This window comes from Trichomycterus rosablanca, chromosome 7, assembly GCF_030014385.1.
Source record: "Trichomycterus rosablanca isolate fTriRos1 chromosome 7, fTriRos1.hap1, whole genome shotgun sequence".
Lineage (NCBI taxonomy): Eukaryota > Metazoa > Chordata > Actinopteri > Siluriformes > Trichomycteridae > Trichomycterus > Trichomycterus rosablanca.
Genome location: NC_085994.1, coordinates 10,015,069 through 10,036,534, shown reverse-complemented (window position 1 = coordinate 10,036,534; position 21,466 = coordinate 10,015,069). Strand labels below are relative to the sequence as shown.

The 21,466-nt window shown below is 37.4% G+C and overlaps 1 protein-coding gene and 1 long non-coding RNA gene across 4 annotated transcripts; both read left to right on the top strand.

The window, feature by feature from the left end:
* Positions 1-3,854: 3,854 nt before the first annotated feature.
* si:ch73-237c6.1 (uncharacterized protein LOC100149189 homolog) lies at positions 3,855-20,756 on the top strand. Of its 3 annotated transcripts, none has more exons than XM_062998957.1 (10): positions 3,855-4,017; positions 9,832-9,929; positions 12,035-12,179; positions 13,166-13,332; positions 13,831-14,001; positions 14,120-14,314; positions 17,054-17,227; positions 18,525-18,716; positions 19,391-19,523; positions 19,940-20,756. In XM_062998957.1, the coding sequence occupies exons 1-10, from the start codon at positions 3,950-3,952 to the stop codon at positions 20,043-20,045; spliced, it is 1,449 nt and encodes a 482-aa protein (XP_062855027.1). In that variant the 5' UTR covers positions 3,855-3,949; the 3' UTR covers positions 20,046-20,756. The 3 variants fall into 3 exon arrangements, with proteins under 3 accessions (XP_062855027.1, XP_062855029.1, XP_062855028.1); XM_062998959.1 differs by lacking the exon at positions 3,855-4,017 and adding an exon at positions 7,878-8,550; XM_062998958.1 differs by lacking the exon at positions 3,855-4,017 and adding an exon at positions 9,399-9,417.
* LOC134318163 (uncharacterized) lies at positions 7,032-7,685 on the top strand. Its single transcript, XR_010013342.1, has 2 exons — positions 7,032-7,452; positions 7,581-7,685. It is a non-coding gene; the product is annotated as an uncharacterized LOC134318163 (long non-coding RNA).
* Positions 20,757-21,466: the final 710 nt, after the last annotated feature.

The window sequence follows — 21,466 nt, the reverse complement described above, 5'->3', positions numbered from 1 at the left end:
AATGAAACATAAGAAATTAAGTAGAAAGATGGCCATTTAAACAAGACAATGACTCCAAGCATAAAGCCAAAATATAGTGCTTTTATTACCATCTCCTGAACTTAATTCATTTAAAAAAAAATAAGTGCATAGCACTCATATGCAACACTCACTAATAAGTCCTAACTTTCTATAAAACTAAAATGAGCAAAATGCATCCCTGATGTGAGAATTTCAAAAAGAAATGTGACCAAATGCATTTTGCCTACTGTAAAGATGGTAAATGTGAGTAATTGTCTAGGCTGGTTTTAAAGATTTGGGCTGGGTTCTTCAGTTCCAAAATAACTTATTTATAGAATTTGAGCAGATCTAAAAAACCTGTCCTTGTGCTAGAACCTACAATGGCATTTTAGAAAAATACATGCTGTTAAAATTGTCGTAATAGTTGTTAGTGTTAACTATTTTCTGATATATCATGATCATTCCCTTGTGCAAAGCAATGTCCTGACCTCAGACTAATGCAATACCTTTAAGATAAAGTACAGTGAATACCTGCAGTCATGTTGTAATATATATTAAATGTCTTGTCATAAAAGGAGAGGCTTTGAAAGCAGTACCAGCTATGGATACCATATAGTGTAGTGGTGGGGGGTTTATGATGGGAGAGATCATTGTGTTGATCATGAGGGGTGTGCTTGTCCATTGCTGTTCAGCAGTCTGATGGCTCGGGGAAAGAAGCTCTCTCGGAACCGGCTGGTTCTGGTCCTGATGCTCCTGTACCTCCTGCCGCTCGGCAGTGGCTTGGGTGGGTGGAGTCCTTTATAATCCTCCTGGTCTTCCTCAGGCAGCGGCTGGTGTAAAGGTCTTGGAGGTTTGGCAGTTGAACCCTGGTGATACGCTGGGCTGTCCGTACGACCCTCTGCAGGGCTTTCCGTTCCAGAGCAGTGCAGCTCCCGTACCAGGCGGTGATGCAGCCTGTCAGTACACTTTCCACAGTGCACGTGTAAAATGTCCTGAGGATACGGGTACTCATGCCAAACCTCTTGAGCCGTCTGAGGAAAAAGAGGCGTTGTTGGGCCTTCTTCACCAACCGTGTGGTGTGTTCTGTCCATGTGAGGTCCTCAGTGATGTGGACCCCGAGGAACCTGAAGCTGCTGACCCTCTCCACCGTGGCTCCGTTGATGGTGATGGGGGCGTGCGTTGTCTCCTGCTTCCTGAAGTCCACAATTAACTACTAACATTTAAAGTTGTGTCAGAGCTATGTGCCACAGAGTCCTTTTTTTGTACATCATGATCCACTTATGAACAAGCTAACTTTTTCTGGTCCATCGGGTGGACAAGAAACATGGTTGAAGTTCAGGCTGGGCTTTAATTGGGTTTTGGGTGCTGGCCACACTGGGAAACCAGCTAGACTTGAGCTGAATACTGCAAGCACTATAAAATGTATGAGTGCTAGCTAATAGCATTGGCTAAAACTAATTAGCACTACCGCTATGTTTATTTTCCAGCTTTGGCAAATTCTTCACTTAAAGATGTCTGAACTGCACAGTTTGGCCAAGTGTATACTCGTACACTGCAACTGGTGCCAAATGCTGTCTAAAACAGCTTGGTAAACAGAACTTTGTCACTAGTGACAGTTTTTTCCACTGAACATGGTGTTTAGAAAGTGCTGAGTTAGATTTTATGCAGACACCATTAAGGAAGGTTTTCAGGCTTCTTTATTAGGCTGTCAATCATAAAACTAATAACATCTGAAAGTTACAATAGATCTGAAAGTGAAAAAAATATTGAAACTGAAAAATAAAGTTTTCCTGAAAACATAAAATCTACAACTGAAAAATAAAAGAAGAAAAATCAATTCTTCGGTGACTAAGGTCAGATTTTTTTTTCAGCATGTTATGAAATACTGGACAACCTGTAATACACTACTCATTGATTAGCAGCAGGCTTAAGCATTAAAAACAATTAGCAAGAAAATCTGGCTTTTAAAACTAAATTAAAATTATCAAGAGTGCATCAACTTAATTCTTTATTAATTTGTTCATTTTTGGGATTCATTTCTTTAAAAAAAAAGTAGAGACTGTTTAATTTGGCTGCATGTGTGGTCATGTGCATTTTGAAATGTACTATCAAAAGCACTGTCTTTGATTAAAGAATGAGAAATGAAACATAAGAAATTAAGTAGAAAGATGGCCATTTAAACAAGACAATGACTCCAAGCATAAAGCCAAAATATAGTGCTTTTATTACCATCTCCTGAACTTAATTCATTTAAAAAAAAATAAGTGCATAGCACTCATATGCAACACTCACTAATAAGTCCTAACTTTCTATAACTAAAATGAGCAAAATGCATCCCTGATGTGAGAATTTCAAAAAGAAATGTGACCAAATGCATTTTGCCTACTGTAAAGATGGTAAATGTGAGTAATTGTCTAGGCTGGTTTTAAAGATTTGGGCTGGGTTCTTCAGTTCCAAAATAACTTATTTATAGAATTTGAGCAGATCTAAAAAACCTGTCCTTGTGCTAGAACCTACAATGGCATTTTAGAAAAATACATGCTGTTAAAATTGTCGTAATAGTTGTTAGTGTTAACTATTTTCTGATATATCATGATCATTCCCTTGTGCAAAGCAATGTCCTGACCTCAGACTAATGCAATACCTTTAAGATAAAGTACAGTGAATACCTGCAGTCATGTTGTAATATACAGTCGAATCCGGTTAATTGGACCACCGGTTAATCGGACCAGCCGCTTATTCGGACCGAATCCTAAAGTACCGAAACAAATCCTATTATGTACGTGTAATGTTATTCGCTTATTTGGACCAAAATTCCGTTTAATCGGACCAAAGAATGTGAGAGCGAATAAGAAAAAGAAGCCACAAGTCGCCATTTAGAGCGGATGCAAAGCGGGTCAGCGAGATATGGGAGGATTCCTGGGCTCCCCGGGAGAATTTATGCTTTTATCAAAGGTCAGGAAATCCGAAAAGTTGTGCTGACAAGAGCAAAACCAGGGAGGGATTCAAGATGGCGGAATGAGCAGTTGCACTTTGCAGGCTTCGGTGTAAATAGTTTTTTCTTTCAGTCCTTGAGTAAAATTTTGTGTGCATTTTGATACAGACAGTGAGTTATTTGAAAGTTTTTGTGAAGTCTGGTGAATTTTTGTGACAAAATACGAACTCCATAAGCCTATTGTTAACTTTACCAAACACGGGTGATAGTTACAATGGATGACCACGACTATGGACTGGCCGCTCTTCACGGAGCGAGTGATGATGAAGACGGCGAGGTTGCTGACATTGAAATTGACGAGCAGATATCTAAGGCTGAGAAAATCAACCAGGCACACACTCCAATTAAATCTCCTAATCCTAAAAAATGTAAGAAAGGCATTAAAAACCCTCATGGTGATGGTATCGGAGAGACCATTCTGCTGGCAGTGAATTCATTGACGAAGAAGATGGATACACAGACTGAACTTCTGCTGAAGTTTGAGAGAAGAATTGAGGAGAACACTGCTGCTATTATTGAGAACAAAAAAAACATTGGAAGGTTGCAGGAAAAAGTCAGTGAGCTTCAAGAGGAAAACAAACGGCTCAAGGAATTTGTGACAGAACAAGCTCGATATTAAAGAAGGTGGAATCTGAGGTTAAATGGCCTGGCTGAAAAAGAGGGAGAGGATACCAGAGAGGTTGTCATTGGCATTTTGACAAGAGTGGTGCCCATTTCAGTGGATCGGCTTCGCGAGACGATTGACGTCGTACATCGCTTGGGTAAGAAGAGTAATCCCACTACTTCAAACAACACTCCGCGGTCAATAATAATCCAGTTCGTGGCGAGGGTGGTTCGAGATGACGTTTGGAGGAGATCCAAGGATGCCAGGGTCTGTAAGGAGCTGCATATTCAGATTAAAGAAGATTTCTCCAAAGAAGATAGGGAAGCTCGCAAGAAGCTGTGGCCGCTGGTATGGGATGCCAGACAGAAAGGGCAGTGAGCTTTCCTAAAGGAAGGATATTTTTGGAAGTTACAGTGGGGTGAGTCAATTTTTGTCAGTCATGGGACATCACACTCAGCTGGTGTTATGGTTCTGTTTAACAGATTTCCTGGTAAAATTATAACTCATACTAGTGATACAAATGGGCATTGGTTGATAGTGATAACAGAAATTAATGATGAAAACTTTATCCTAGTGTGTGTTTATGGTTACAATGAGAGAGGCAAAAACAGGACTTTGATTTGTGACTTATGTAAATATATCACAGATAGTATGCATTCTTATTCAACTGATAAAATTATAGTTGGGGGGGATTTTAATTTGGTGCCCGATCTTTGGCTAGACAGAAATCCACCTAGGGTCCAATGTCATAAATATGATGACCTAATTGTTCAATTGATGAATAGTGCAAATTTGATTGATTACTGGAGGGTTACAAATCCTGGGACTTCACAGTTTTCCTGGTTCAATGCCTCTGGGAATGGTCTAAGTTCTAGAATAGACTACTGGCTCATTTCTACCTCCTTGATAAATTATATTAATAAGTGTGATATCTCTGCTTCACCTTTAACCGATCACTGTGTTATTTCTATATCTCTGTTGTTTTGAAGGTCAGATCCTGGTCTTACTCATGTTTGGAAATTCAATAATACTCTTTTAGAGCATTCTGGTTTTTGTAAAGATATAAGACAACTGGTTATGGAAATCAATGCCTTGGAAATGTCACCTGTAAGCAAATCAGACCGCTTAATAGATATGAAAAAAAGTCTTAGCCGTTGGTTGACAAGGGATTTGACTATTTTTGGAAGAAACCTGTTGACTAAAGCAGACGGCATTTCAAAGGTGGTCTATCCAAGTCATTCTATGTATATATCACCACATAATATAAGGAAAGCTAATTCCATTATTTTTCAGTTTTTGTGGAAAAATAAGACTCATTATATTAAAAGCTCCCAATTAGTAAAAAAAATATGAGAAGGGTGGTATTAATGCATTGGACTTTGAAGCCATGATTGGTGCATTTAGGATTAAATGGCTAAAAACCTTTATTATGCAACAAAATTCAATGTGGTTTCATATTCCTGGTTCCATTTTTAAGAAACTGGGAGGAATTGAATTCTTTGCGAAGTGTGACTTTGAAATGAGTAAGATTCCAGTTAAACTATCATACTTCCACAAACAAATTCTCCAGTTCTGGAAAATGATATTTCAACTTCTCTCCTCATGGATCAATTTTATGGAATAATAGGGTAATCACAGTTGGTAGGAAGTCAATATTTAAAAAAGATTGGTATGAAAAAGGTATTATATTTGTAAAGGATCTTTTAGATTGTCATGGAGATCTTTTAAATTTCTCATCCTTTGTTGGAAAATATGATCTTAGTTGTAGTTATAACGATTTTAAGAAGGTATGCAAAGCGATTCCTTTAGCATTGCTTCAACTTATTAAAAATGCCATGATATTTTCAAAGGTGACTGTTTCAGTGCCTACATTAAAAGTAAATGGCTGTAACTTGGTTGACTTCAAGTGTAATAACAGGATTATTAATGATGGTCTGAGACAAAAGATTTACTATGAATATAATAGAGATTCTTTCAAGAAACTTCCTAAAACAAATTACAAAACCATAATGACTTTTGCTCATTCCAAATTTGTCAAATGGCCCCTATCTCCTAAAGTGAAAGAGACTCATTTTAAAATAATAAATAAGATATATCCTGTAGCAGTGTTTCTTGAAAGAAGATTTAAATTTGATGTTGATTTATGTGCCTTTTGTAAGTCAGAAGATGAATCCCTGGAACATTTGTTTTTTTCATGTCAATATTCACAAGGTCTTTGGACGGACATTATAAATTGGATTAATCTTAAACTTAATATTCCTTCTTTTGGAATTGATGACATTTTATTTTATGTGGAAAACTTAAGTTCAGCTTTCTCTGATGCTATAAATGTGGTCGTACTTTTAGCAAAATACCACATTCACTGCAGTAACCCAGCTAGCAAGATAGATCTGGGCCGATTCCGGCTCCGGTTCGGCAGTGTCGGCTGTCTGTCGGCTCGGCACCCCGCATCTGGCCCGATTATGGCTGCATGTCGGCACTATCGGCTGACTGAGACTCGGCGGAATTGCGGCACCCCGCATCTGGCCCGATTATGGCTGCATGTCGGCACTATCGGCTGACTGAGACTCGGCGGAATTGCGGCACCCCGCATCTGGCCCGATTATGGCTGCATGTCGGCACTGTCGGCTGACTGAGACTCGGCGGAATTGCGGCACCCCGCATCTGGCCCGATTATGGCTGCATGTCGGCACTATCGGCTGACTGAGACTCGGCGGAATTGCGGCACCCCGCATCTGGCCCGATTATGACTGCATGTCGGCACTGTCGGCTGACTGAGACTCGGCGGAATTGCGGCACCCCGCATCTGGCCCGATTATGGCTGCATGTCGGCACTATCGGCTGACTGAGACTCGGCGGAATTGCGGCACCCCGCATCTGGCCCGATTATGGCTGCATGTCGGCACTATCGGCTGACTGAGACTCGGCGGAATTGCGGCACCCCGCATCTGGCCCGATTATGGCTGCATGTCGGCACTGTCGGCTGACTGAGACTCGGCGGAATTGCGGCACCCCGCATCTGGCCCGATTATGACTGCATGTCGGCACTGTCGGCTGACTGAGACTCGGCGGAATTGCGGCACCCCGCATCTGGCCCGATTATGACTGCATGTCGGCACTATCGGCTGACTGAGACTCAAAGCAACTTTTTTTTAAACCAATATAATAGTTGTATATGTATGTATACCATTATTTTACAGTCGCTTGATAAGCTTGTTTGACTTGAACCAGATGTCCGTAAGCAATGATAACTGACAAGTGATTTTTAACTATTACCTTAATGTTAATACGTACATGGTGGTGAGAGATCAGTTCACTACTTCAACATGAAAGGTTCCCTGTACGCATGCGTGAGGAGCCTCGCGCACTTAGTTCAGTTTAAATAGGAAAACCGTTATTTTTTACACTGACACTGAGGATTTCAAGGTAACGTTAACTGCTGCTCTTTAGGACTAAAAACTTACTAAAACATTATATTAAAAATACTGATATATTGTAGTAACAGAACAATATATATAATCAAATAATTTCGTATTTTTGATAATTAATTTATTATAGCTATGTTTTAACATTAGCCAAAAATGCTAGCTTGGCAGGTACGGTAAACTAACTATCTAGCCAGCTATACATAAATATGGCAGCAAAGGCTATCAATATTAATTTAAAACATACACCTAAAGGAAACTTACACTGATATTATAAATACGATATAAACCATCTAACAATATAGCCAAGTTATATTACACACATAATATTTTAAAACGATTACATTAGTTACCTATACCTACAGCTGTATGCTTTTCGTGATGCCACTCCTGCTGCCTGAGTGAATCAATAAACCATTTCTAACCAGGTAAACATATTTAAACTACAGTTACTTTTTTTCTTATTCAAATTTTTCAGTTCCACTTAATGATGGAAAAGAAATGTTGAATAAGATCCACATTGATCTGTGAAAAATAGTTTTTGTTTTCATTCCAGAATTACAGACCAGTGTCAGGAGGCAGGAGATCAGCAGTCAATTATGGCAGGACAAAACATTTTTATAATAAATAAAAATACTTGAATAAAATATTGAAAAATGTGTTTTGGTGTACATTTGTTTTTTTCTGTTACTGTTTTAATTGTACTCTATTATTATTATTACATATAATTATAATAAAGTATATATATATTACAGAGTATTTTCATAGCAATAAGAAGCAAGAACAGTTGTAGTAGTCCCAGTGACCATTAAAGGTTACATATGGCTGGGGAAAGCCTATTAAAAATCTACTGCAGGCCAGAACTGGGCCATTATTGGCCCGATAATGATTGTTCTGGCTAGCAGGTGGTTAAGTGCTGGCATATTGCTGGCAGTCATGGCTGGGATCCGGGCAGCCGTATACGGGCCACAATCTAACCGTCATTCATTTTGACACCGGGCCAGATCCGGCTGCCGGATGTGGGCCGACACAAAAAGTTCCGGCATGCCGGATATGGCCCAGAACTGGGCCATACATTTTTTGCTAGCTGGGAAGTGGAGGGGTAACAAGCCCTCTTTCCTTTGCTTCATGAATGAATTTAAATCATACTATTCTGTATTAAATAGATTGAAAAACTGGAAAACTGCTAGAATCATCTCACATCAGATCTCTAAAAACTTACTGTTTTAAGTTTCTCATTGTATTACTGTATGGCTTTTCCTCTGTTAATAATAATAATTATTATTATTATGTTGCGCCCCCTAGATTGTAATTTATAGGTATGACATCCTCCACGAGAATTTGTATTCTTTTGTATTGTTCTGTATGTTATGTTGTTTAAAATAAAATTGATATAAAAAAAAAAAAAAAAAAAAAAAAAAAAAAAGAGCAAAACCAGCGGGAGGTGAACACGCCCACCACTTTCTTTCCCACAACGAAGCACCCAGTAGCCAACAGCGTGGTTATTGGATCCATCTGCATCTTTAGTAAGAACTTTTTTTTTATTATGCTTCGCATGCTGAGTACCTATACATTGTGTTGTAGATCGTTTCGAAAAACTTGTTTGCAAATTTATTTTTCAATGAACAAAGTTCGTAAGCAACAGTAGTTCTTGTTTGTACGTTCGCTATACGTGTACAGTATATCGCACAATAAAGGTTTAATAAACATTTAATATGTTACATAAATTATAGCACGTCCCGTCTTAGGGCGTGTTCGTGTAATCGGACCAGCCGGTTATTAGGACCAAAACGATTAACCGGATTCGACTGTATATTAAATGTCTTGTCATGAAAGGAGAGGCTTTGAAAGCAGTACCAGCTATGGATACCATATAGTGTAGTGGTAGTAAAACTGCAGGCTGGATTTTACAATGTCAAACCTAGTAAACTAAATTGTGAAAACATTTTTGAAAACATAATTTTTCATATTCTAAACTGTGATTTGAACTTAAGCATGGGCTAAGTGTTATTATTTCATAAAAACGCATAAAAAACAGGTAAAGGCACAGCTTAAACTTAATAACTATGCTGTTGAACTGCTTCTGATTTGGCATGTGTTTAGTTTGTTTAAGTCAAATCAAGCATCTTGTACACACATGACATATATTTACGTATTGGGTAATAAGTGAATCTAAACCCAAACAAACATTACACAGCTACATCACTACTTATCAGGTAAAAGTTCACTACAGACCCTGGTGTATAGAATGCAGTAGTCAATTCTAACAGTCTAACTTATCTAAACAGAATCTAAACAGTTGGTCTCGACCAATGTGCCAAGAGTTTACTGACCTTACAGGAATCTGCAGCATCTGATTTTGTAACAGGAAGAAGAAAAATAAACCATATAAGGTAAAATTAGCTAACTGTGTACATTTCTAAAGAAAAGTATATAAGGAACTAAAAGTGCTGATTGTATGTTTTGAACATGAAAAAGTTAGTTTCAGTTGCTGTTGCTTAATTCACAATAACAAAAATTGACAACAAAGAGGGAAGTGGTTAACATGTTTGACTTAGTTGCTTAATGACATGAATGTTCTGATTGGTTTCTACAACCATTAAACGTAGTTGTTTTCAAAAACGAGTATCATTGTTAGCCCACGATTAAGGCAAGTACTGTCATTAAAACAGATTGGAATTCACTATATAACCAACAGCCTAAAGTAAGTCAGTTGTTTATCTTTTTGTCAGTGTGTAAGTGTGCATTAAGAACTAGTTTGTAATTTTGACTGGAGTTTTTAAAAAATATATATTTATATTCCTCAGGTTCTGCATGTTTACAAAACTGGATCTGTATGGGCAGCCTACAATGAAGACAATATTACATGTGATAGTGTTTGTTGTGCTTCATGTTCATCCAACAGGTGGGTTTAACTTAGTCATATTTACTGACTGACCACTGAAATGCTTTTTTTTTTTTTTTTCTTTTATAAATAATTTAATAATGTTTAACACATAATTAGCATAACAATTTGAGTAAAAAGTTTATTTTATACTCTTTTACAGTTACATTAATGTAAAATATGTTGACTATTTGGTATGGCCACAGCCCTGGCAGTTAAACAGCACAAATTACAGCGAATTAAGAGAAGAAAACTTAGAATGGAAATATACAACTAATAAAATAAATCAAATGTGATATGCTAATATATTAACATGAATCCCCCTGTATTATGCCCCACAAGGAGTAGAGACGTGCATTTGTGTCCCAAATTCCATCGTATTACACTAAATAGTGTGCTATTTCGAGGCCAGTTCGACCTATTCGAGGCAACAATATAGACGTTTGTATATAGATTGAGACACAGCTCGCCGGGTGATTGCTGTTTTAGTACCGTTGTGAGACTGTATAGCGAGTTTTATATATTATACACAATGTTTCATGTTGAGTGATTGTATTCATTCTGTAAGACTGTCTTCATATTTAAGTATTTACATTTTTGTGGACAGTTTATTTACCTTCATACGGACCTTCACACTGGAGTCCTGATCATGCACCGCTTTTACAACCTGTGCAGCCAACCATGCAAAGCGATGATCTCTTTCTTTCTTTATTTTATAAACTTTATCAGCGACTAAATGTTTTTTTTTATTATATTTTAATTAAAAAACACTTCCTCAACAATTGCTTAAACAGCAGATTAGGCAATCGAGGGCATTCGCGCTTGCAATAACCCAAAGGTTGCCAGGTCCTGACAGTGTAAATCCACACTTTGCTACTGCTGTTAGACGGTTCAGATTAAGAGTTAAAGGCAGTATGAACCAAAAGATGCTCACAACCAACTCTAATGCAATTGCACCAGAAACGTTCTGCACAGATTGGAGCATAAAACATTCTTTTGTGTATGTGTGAGTTGCTTTGCTTCACACTGTTAGATTTATAGTTTAGATTTAGTTGGCAACCCCCTACTTTTCCCCCATTTACCTGCATTTCTAATAGATGAACTATGACTTAATATTATTAACTGAATTCTGGTCTTTATTTTAGGTATCTATACATACTATAAATTTAATGATTAACCAGTTAACCAATAACCAACCAAAAAGTCATTGTTTGCTATTGGTTACACTTTAATTAAAATTCATTTCCAACAGCTGACTTTAATCGAGAGGAGAGCTAGAGATCTCTTTTTTTCGGACCAAATTGAGACTTCCCCTTTCCCACCCTTATTGCGCATACACACCCTTTAAAACATGCTTAAGAAATCTCATAATAACTACACTGCTGTGTTCAGGAAAAGCTTTAAAAACTGACTGCACATCTATTTATTGATTTGCACTGTTAACGAACTGCTACAGATGGCTTAAAAGCTACAGTTAAAATGCTGAACTAGTTTAGTGTTTATGTTTATTTTACTGTTCATCACTCTTACCTAAATTTTTAATCAGCATCTCTTTCTACATGTATGACAGCCAATTCATTCCAACGTCTGCTGAATCCCAGCACAGGCACACCTCATTTTTTAATGAGGTACTACCCCCCTTTCCTACAGACACTAATACTTACCAGGCTTGAATCTCCTGAAAAGGCATGTTTGTGGAAATCTGTGTCAGTTCAGTCAAAGAGCTTTTGTAGGATCAGGCAGTGATGTCATACAAAAGGGCCTGTCACACAATCAATGTTACAATTCATCTTGAAGGTTTATAACTGTGTTGAGGTCAGGACTGTGCAGGCCACTGGAATTTTTCAAATCAAGTAATCAAACCATGTTTTAATTGACCTTGCTTTGTGTACAAGGGCACAGTCATGCTGGATCAAGAAGGAGCCTTCACTGAACTGTTACCACACAGCTATAAGCTTATCGTTCATTGTAGCCTACGTTATCCATTTTTTTACATTTGTTAAAAATGGGTGTGGAATATTTGAAGTCAATAATTAGGAGGGGTGTATACATACTGTAGTATATGCTGTTTGTTACAGTATAACTAATTTATGGTTAGATTCGTTAGATTTGCTCTTTTTTCTCAGTTACCAAGATGGTGCAGTGCTATGCTACTTTCTCCTCAACAAATGGACAATGCAGTGATGTTTTGGGTCAAGTTTCACTGGATGACTGCTGCATGAACCTGAAGTATGGTTATCAAGACGAAAGCAATGAGTGCAAGTCTTGTAGGTAAGTCTTTCCTAAATTTAGGAGCTACCTCCATTGACCTTATATTTATGTATAACCAACTTTGTGGCAAATTGAAGTCAATACACTTGTCAAGAACATTATTACTCAATAGTTAATGAATTGGTTTGAGGCCTACCAAGAGTAGAAAATGTGAGGAAAACTAACAAAGAAAAACTATTTAAAACTACATAAATTAACCATTTCCTTCCCAAGAAAGATGATGTGTCCCAAATATTACTCTATTAACTAAATAGTAAGCTACTTTATGAGGTGAGCATATGGTATAGCTCACTGAGCTCACTGGGTAAAGCAGCATCTCTCTAGCTGGGCTTTAAGTAAGAAGAGCGCTGGGTAGGTGTTAAGAGGGAAAACTCTTTGTCACCAGAAGACAGAAGGAGCCTATCTTGAAAACCCTGACAACTGATCTGTCTAGCTCACTCTGCCATTCCACATTTCAACAGTAAAGGAAAGATTTATACTGGTACAGAGGTACTTCATCATGTTTAGTGATTGATAAATATTTATACAGTGGATGTTAAACATTTTTACACAAAAATAGCTATTAACTCCTCACCCAACTTATATCACTTGCATTGTTTGTTCTCTCTGAATTGACTAAAGGGCATTGGATTTTATTGCACAGCCCACCATCTGGAATATGGTTTAAAAGCCATCAATTTAACAGTGCTATATATTGTCACGTGGCTAATACTTGCATTTGTTGCAGTCAGAAATTATCTTTGGGGTACCTGAATGGCACAGCAGTCTAATGCACTACCCCATCATCACTGAGATTCAAGTTCAAATCTTAACTGTGCTATCTAGATAAGAGATAAGATAAGATAACACTTTATTGATCCCGAAGGAAATTGCACCAGCCTGGCAACCACACAGTTTATAACCACCAGCAGGTCTAGCTTAAGTCTTGCCACACCTAGATTGGCAAAAAATAGTACAAGATTTCTGTTTGAAATATTTATTTCCAGGTTTGCCTTATGGACAGAGTGGTCCTCATGGAGTTCTTGCACAGTTACATGTTCTGACGGAGTGAGGCAGCGACGACGTGCTTGCTATGGCATAGGAATTTGCCCAGACAGTGAGAAACTAGGAAGCATACAGACTGAACCTTGTGCAGACCAAAGCTGCTGTCCAGGTATCATAATTGATATTATAAAACGGATAGTTCCGGTCCTAAAATCTGATTGGCTGAGCCGCGTTCGAAGCTGTTGTAAAATCCCCGATAAACGCACACCTAGGACCACCTCACATCATTCCATATTAATACGCCACTGAATAGAAAAAATTAATGTTATTTTCGCCCTCATGTTGCCTAGCAACACTGTTAATCGAACTATTTTGCGTCGCGGAAGAATGCTTTATTGTAAGTTTATACACAATAAATACATTTATGAATTAAACATTGTTGTATTTATTATATTTTATGTTGACCGCCGTTTTATAAAAGCAATAAGCCACTCGAGACCGTGCATTACTGTTATGACTCCGCTTCGCGTCGTGCCAAAAACGTCATCCCCGTGCTAAAATCACAGTAATGCACGGCCTCTCGTGGCTTATTGCTTTATTAAGATACAATTAAACCCATAGATTTGTTTTATTCTTGGAAGTTTCTCTATTTTCTCATGTGTTTTAGAAAACGGAGGATGGTCTAATTGGGGTGCATGGGCGCCATGCTCTGTCACATGTGAAAAAGGAGTCATGTCAAGAAACAGATTCTGTACCGAGCCTCCCCCTAAGTGCATGGGAACTTGTGTGGGCATGAACTTGGAAGCGACAGATTGTGACACAGGAATTGTCTGTCCAAGTACTGAAAACATTTTTTAAATGAATAGCATTTACAACTCTTATAATTATACCATTATTATGTAGAAGCACTGTGATACTAAGCAGTTTTATGACCTTCTATAAAATTTTGACACTAGCGCATGGAGGCTGGTCTTCTTGGAGTAACTGGGGTCCTTGTGCGGGGACGTGTAAAGTAGAAGGATTTTTACCACCTGAACAACAGCGGACGAGGACGTGTACAAACCCTCCACCATCTATTGAGCCACAAGGCAATGACTGTCAAGGTTCTAGCACAGACATTCAGCAATGCGCATGGCTCCCGTTTTGCCCAGGTAAACGATTTGCCATGAGATCATCTCACACATTCAGTGATGCAGAAATTGATGCAAGAGTTTTGTGAACTCTTTAAACTTACCTAGACATGTGCAATTAAAGATCATTTAATATAACATATGAAAAATTACAAATTACAGTGGGGCCAAAAAGTATTTAGTCAGCCACTGATTGTGCAAGTTCTACTTAGAAAGATGAGAGAGGTCTGTAATTTTCATCATAGGTACACTTCAACTATGAGAGACAAAATGAGAAAAAAAAAATCCAGGACATCACATTGTAGGATTTTTAAAGAATTTATTTGTAAATTATGGTGGAAAATAAGTATTTGGTCAATAACAAAAGTTCAACTCAATACTTTGTAACATAACCTTTGTTGGCAATGACAGAGGTCAAATGTTTCCTGTAAGTCTTCACCAGGTTTGCACACACTGTAGCTGGTATTTTGGCCCATTCCTCCATGCAGATCTCCTCTAGAGCAGTGATGTTTTGAAGCTGTCGCTGGGCATTTTCTATTTTCTATGGGGTTGAGGTCTGGAGACTGGCTAGGCCACTCCAGGACCTTGAAATGCTTTTTACGGAGCCACTCCTTCATTGCCCGAGCGGTGTGTTTGGGATCATTGTCATGCTGGAAGACCCAGCCACGTTCCATCTTCAATGCTCTCACTGATGGAAGGAGGTTTTGGCTTAAAATCTCACGATACATGGCCCCGTTCATTCTTCCCTTAACACGGATCAGTCGTCCTGTCCCCTTTGCAGAAAAACAGCCCCAAAGCATGATGTTTCCACCCCCATGCTTCACAGTAGGTATGGTGCGCAACTCAGCATTCTTCTTCCTCCAAACACGACGAGTTGAGTTTTTACCAAAAAGTTCCATTTTGGTTTCATCTGACCACATGATATTCTCCCAATCCTCTTCTGGATCATCCATATGCTCTCTGGCAAACTTCAGACGGGCCTGGACATGTACGCAGGGGGACACGCCTGGCACTGCAGGATTTGAGTCCCTGTGTGTGTTACTGATGGTAGCCTTTGTTACTTTGGTCCCAGCTCTCTACAGGTCATTCATCAGGTCCCTCCGTGTAGTTCTGGGATTTTTGCTCACCGTTCTCATGATCATTTTGACATTCAAGTCAAATCATTGCAGTGACATTCAAGAGTAAACAAAGAAACTGCTCCAGCCGTTAAAATTAATTGTTAACACAAACATACAGTAAGGTTAACAGAAATAACATAAGGTATTTCTGGTTTAATAAGAAGAATATGTGTGTTTTGAAATTCCACATCAAAGTTAAGAATATTACAACGATACTATTTACTACAAATTATTTTAAAACTATATTACTAAAAATCCTATTAACTTTATTTTTGTGTGTCTGATCAACAACTACAGAAAACAACCAAAACACACCAGGAGGTTGTAGTTCCAAGAAGTCTAATCTAATTTAATATTTTGAAGACAAGTTATATATGGTCATTTCAGACATAGCAACAGTGCAAAGGCTCAGGGTTATAAACCACAGGACTTCACATTGTGTACATGCAATATATGCAATAGGGCTGGCTCAATACCACTTTTTTATGTCTGATACCGATACTGCAAACTGAGTATCTGCCGATACCAATACTAATACGATACCGTCATTTCTCCTCTCAAACAACTAAGCAGTAATAATACATGTCTCAATGCACCATGGTTAAACTAACTATCTAAATAACAATGCTCAGACTGTGAAACAAATATTCAACTTTTTCTGTATTTAACAAATAAATTTTAATTTCAATATAAAATTTTAGATCTGTCAACTCTTAAGTCTACACCTTGAAAAGAAATTATAAAATAAATAATAATAAATATTATTTATAAACAATAAAAATGAAAAATTCAATAATAATAAAACAATAAAAATAAACAAATGTATCTATTTTGTCCCGGCTTGGAGATATTTCACATCCTCAATGAAATTTAATCCATTAGTGTTATGAAATAAAACAAACGACACCATTTCCCATTTAGCCACAGATGTCCTCTTCTAAATCCAGCAGGGTTTTTAATAATCGCACTTTGGTTTTTTAATCTGAAAACGTGACAGAACTTTAACAAAAAATCTCAACCAAACGCTGCGTCAATTCTACTTGGTCCATCATTTTTGACTGACATCCACATCTTCCAATTGTAGACACTTTGGCTACACGCCGTAAAACAGTGTTTTTAGTTGTGGCAGTAGTAGATGATTTTTTTAAATGCTAAAAGTTTAAGTAGATCAGTGTGTTATAATTTCTGAATGGCCTTATTTTCATTAAGTGTTATTTACATTAAGCAACAGTAACGGATCAGATAACACTTTTTTTACTTCTGATATCCGATCCAGTGATTTGGGCCAATATCGGACCAATACCGTTACAGAGTATCAGATCGGTGCCAGCCCTAAAATGCAAGGTTCTTTTCTTGAAAGAAAAGCCCATTTTAACACTGAAAAAGTTTAAGTTATTATTATTATTTAAAAGGGTTCACATAAATTTTCTAGCCCATTATGGCTTGTGAATGATAAATCAGTGTTAAAATAAGAAATAGTCTGTTATTAATTAAGGCAATGCTTAAGGCACTTTATTCATAAAATGTGTTTTTTCTTAGAGTAGTAATGCAGAAATCCTATACAATACTAAACAGTTAACGCTGTTTGCAACCACAATATTAAATCACTGTTTTTGTTAATTAAGTAAATATGTCTCCATAGAGAATGGAAACTGGGGAGCTTGGTCATCTTTCTCTCCTTGCTCTGTGACTTGTGGGGTGGGGCGACACACAAAGCAACGCGAATGCGACAATCCTGCACCAAAACATGGTGGCCAGTACTGCAGTGGACAAACCACTGAAATCAGCCTTTGCACAATTCAGACTCCCTGCCCAGGTGACACATTTCTTCATTTATTTCTTAGCTGGTTTATTAAATTTAAAATGTCATTTTAGTAACGTAACATTTAATTGTGAACAACCATAAGTATCTGAAGGATGGAAATAGTTTTAGTGAACTCACATTTTCAGAAGGAGGAACACAGTGTGACATAAGAGGTGAACTATATCCTATTCATGAGATACAACCTAAAAGATTGGAGATAGGGGAGAGTGTAGTTAGACAGCATTGTATGGTCTGTACGATGTCTTTGGAGGTAAAGATGAGAAAGAGAGTGAAGGTGAAACGAAGGATCATATAGTCAAAGTTAAAGAAAGAAAACTGTGGTGTACAATTCAGAGAAGAGGTGAGACAGGCACTGGGTGGTGGTGAATGGGTGCTGGACAACTGGGCAAAGACTGTAAAGGTGATGAAGGGATCTGCTAGGAAGGTACTTGGTGTGACATCTGGACAGAGGAAGGAAGAAAACGATACTTGATGGTGGAATGACGATGTGCAGGAAGGTTTAAGAAGGAAGGGGTTAGTGAAACAGAATTGGGATCTCCAGAGAAACAATGAGAGTAGTCAGGAGTACAAGGAGATGCGTTGTAAAGCAGACAAAAGTGGCTAAATCTGTGAAAAAGGCGTATGACAAGCTGTGTGACAAGCTGGACTTGAAGGACGCTAAAAAATGATTTTTGGCTAGACAGAGGAACAGAGCTTGTAAGGATATGCAGCAGGTTAGAATGATGAAAGATACAGATGGGAACACCCTGTCAAATGAAGAAAGTGTACTGAGAGGGTGGAAAGAGTACTTTGAGGAGCTGATGAATAAAGAAAGAGAGAGAGAGGGTTGAATGACACAGATAGTAAAACAGGGTGTGCCTCAGATTAGCAAAGAGGAAGTGAGAGCAGCTATAAACAGAATGAAGTGTGGAAAGGCAGATGGCTCAGATGATATACCAATGGAGGCATGGAAATATTTAGAAGAAATAGAGTTTTTAACTAGTTTAACAAAATGTTTAACTCATTAAACAAAATGTTGGAATTAGGGAGGGTGTCTAAAAAGTAAAGGAAGTGTATTGGTTAAGATTTTTAAGAATACAGGTGATGAGCCACAGAAATGTCTTTGGGTTGCTACTCTCTCTCTTTAAGCACAGTAAAAAGCACCATCATCCCAGTCCTCCTCAGGTTTATTTTAAACTATAGGCACAAAACATAAAAACAGTTGGAATACAACCTGACCAGTATACTTGCAAATATCTTTAAAAATAAAACATTTAGGCAGGAAAACTGTTTTTCTTTTTCTTTAAAGCGGATGGTCACTGGGCTGAGTGGGAAGCATGGACTGCCTGCCGATCCACCAACTACAAAAATATAAATTGCTTGAACAGATTTGGAACGCGGATGCGAAGGCGGAAATGTGTAGGATGTGAGTATGGAGGAAAGTCCTGTCCTGGTGAAAATTGGCTAAAGAATAACTGCTATGATGTTGAGAAATGCAAAGGTGAGTATGTTGCAAAATGCTGCACTCAGTTATGAATAGTAAAGCTATAGTATCACTGCTATGTAAAACATTTGCAATTTGGGTTTTCTTCCTTTATTTGGGTTTACTTCTTTTAAAAATGTTTCGCCACACCATAAATAAAGCTTTGTCTTACTCCCCTGCCATACAGGCCAGCCATAAAGACTTGCAAGATATTTGAAGCTGCAACTGACCTTTTGAAAGACTCTGATTTTGAAGGGTCAGCTTCTGAAATGCTGTCTCATAACCGTGCCTTTTCACAGTTTTATTGCAGAGGTCTTTGAAAAACAACTTTCCAACCATTTTTAATTGTTCTGTTTAATTAATAGTGTTCGCATTTTTTTTTTTAAATAAAGATGACTAAAACATTTGACCACAGACTAAGAAATGCTCTAAATGAGGAAGAAATGACCAAGGATCGAGCATGATCTAATCAGATTGTAATCAATTATTTTAGATTTCTATAGTTTGTAAAATGCCTTTAGTGTTTCTATTGATTCTTTTATCATGTCCAAAAAAAGTTATAAATATTACAATTATTATTATTATTTATTAAATAAATAATTTTTTTTTTTTAATCCTATCTTTATTCTGCATTTGCCCTCTACTATAACTATGATAACTATGCTTACAAGACTGTCTTTTAAATTAAACAGTGGGACCTAAAGAACAAATACCACAAGCAAAATGGTCTGAATGGTCTGATTGGAGTTACTGTCAACCTAATTGTGGACAAAATTCAACACAGACAAGGAAGCGGGTGTGTGAACCTGACCGCTCAAAATACAGGTAAAGCAAACTTACATGCTGTTTATTTAGAGGGTAGAATTATCTTTCGTCTAACAAAACATACTTGAAAAAATGTAAAATTACATAAGCCTTAAGTTGACAATTGGGATTTTCAATAAAATTCTGTATTCATAATTTTAAAAACTTTTGAGAAAACTCTCCATTATTTGGTGTTTTTACTCCATTGCTTACATACACCATGGTTAACACTATACCACTCATGCTTGAAAGTTTACACTTAAAGGATGTGCTGGTGGTTTTAGTTGGAAAGGTCCCATTTTTTAAATAAATATTTGGCAAATTCAGAATTTGATTGGTTGTTGATTTCCAAAAACAGTTCTGTTTCTTTTTTTGTTTAATGTCATATGTGCATGTGTTTGGTTTAAAGCTGGATTTTTTTTTCTTTTGTCCCACAGCGAGCCAGATGTAGAATTAGCAGGCACACTTGCAGGCAATCTTGTCTGCCTACCTATGCCAATAACAGAAGAAACCAAACCATGCTTTAATGTTCCAGAGTGTTAAAGCAACTCAACAGAGGACATGCATTTAAAATGCAATTTGTTTTTATTTTTAAGTTTATTGTGACTAAGATGTAACTAACAAAAAAGATAAGATGACACGACAAATTACATGCAGCTTTGTTAAGTAAATCACAAGAAAACATGCATGTTTTATAAAAAAGATTTCATGTTTTTCTTGTGCTTCAATTAGTTTTTTGAATGAGTATATATATATATATATATATATATATATATATATATATATATATATATATATACAGTATATATATATATATATAACATTTCTTTCATGTTTTAGTACCTTAGTATGGTAAACTTTTATATTGAGCAAATATTCATAATAAAATACATTTTAAAAGTCTGTACATCTTTTGTAGAGTTTGGTATACCATAGGTTGTTTTTTTTTTAGTTTCCATTAATTTGTCAAAGAGATAAGCAATACAGTCATAACATGGTATATGCAATTATATATCTTATAGTATCCATACTATTTTATTAAAAAGGAAAGATTGCTCATGTTATATTCACATGGTCGATCCAATGCATTCTAATTTCACTGATCACATCGGTTGGATGGCAAGGCCATGACACATGACACGCAAATCTAGGAGTCACCTCATTAATGGGAACAGAAATGGCGCATAGGGCTTGTGTTTCCTTAAACTATTGCCTTTATAATGTATGTTTTAATAAACAGTGTTTTGCCAGCAACTTTATTAATCTACTATACAGTATGTAAATAGCATGTTTTGTTAAATCCAGGCTGCTGCAGGCCTCAGATGATATGAGGTTTGTATTTAATGTATAAGTCTGAGTTACAATATTTTTAGATGTCCACTTAGATTACAGGGGTGTCCAAACATTTCTTGTTGCGGGTAAAATGGAGTAAAAAAAAAATGCAAACATAGGCCACAGACACTTTTGTAATAAAACAAATAAAAATATAATAGACCTACTTAATTGCTAACACGGGCAGCACGGTGGCTCGGTGGGTAACACTGTCTCCTCACAGCAAGAAGGTCCTGAGTTCGATCGCCAGGTGGAGTGGTCGGGGTCCTTTCTGTGTGGAGTTTGCATGTTCTCCCTGTGTCTGCGTGGGTTTCACCCGGGAGCTCCAGTTTCCTCCCACAGTTCAAAGACATGCAAGTGAGGTGAACTGGAGATACAAAATTGTCCAGGACTCTTTTTGATATAACCTTGTGAACTGATGAACCTTGTGTAATGAGTTACTACTGTTCCAGTTATGAATAAAACCAAAAGTAAGTCCGCTCAGGTGGCGTAGCGGTAAAAAGACACGCTGCAATCAGAGCTGGATTCTGAGTACCTCGTATCGAATCCAGCTCTGCCTCACCAGTTCGAGGCTGAGTGGCTGTATGAGCAACGATTGGCCGGTTGCTCAGTTGACGGGTGGGACAAAGAAC

Excerpts from the sequence above, each read along its gene's own strand:
- si:ch73-237c6.1 (XM_062998957.1), top strand. The coding sequence starts at position 3,950 with ATGGGATGCCAGACAGAAAGGGCAGTGAGCTTTCCTAAAGGAAGGATA. Across the intron at positions 14,002-14,119 it reads CACAGGAATTGTCTGTCCAA|CGCATGGAGGCTGGTCTTCT; the intron begins GTACTGAAAACA and ends TTTTGACACTAG. Across the intron at positions 18,717-19,390 it reads TGATGTTGAGAAATGCAAAG|TGGGACCTAAAGAACAAATA; the intron begins GTGAGTATGTTG and ends TAAATTAAACAG.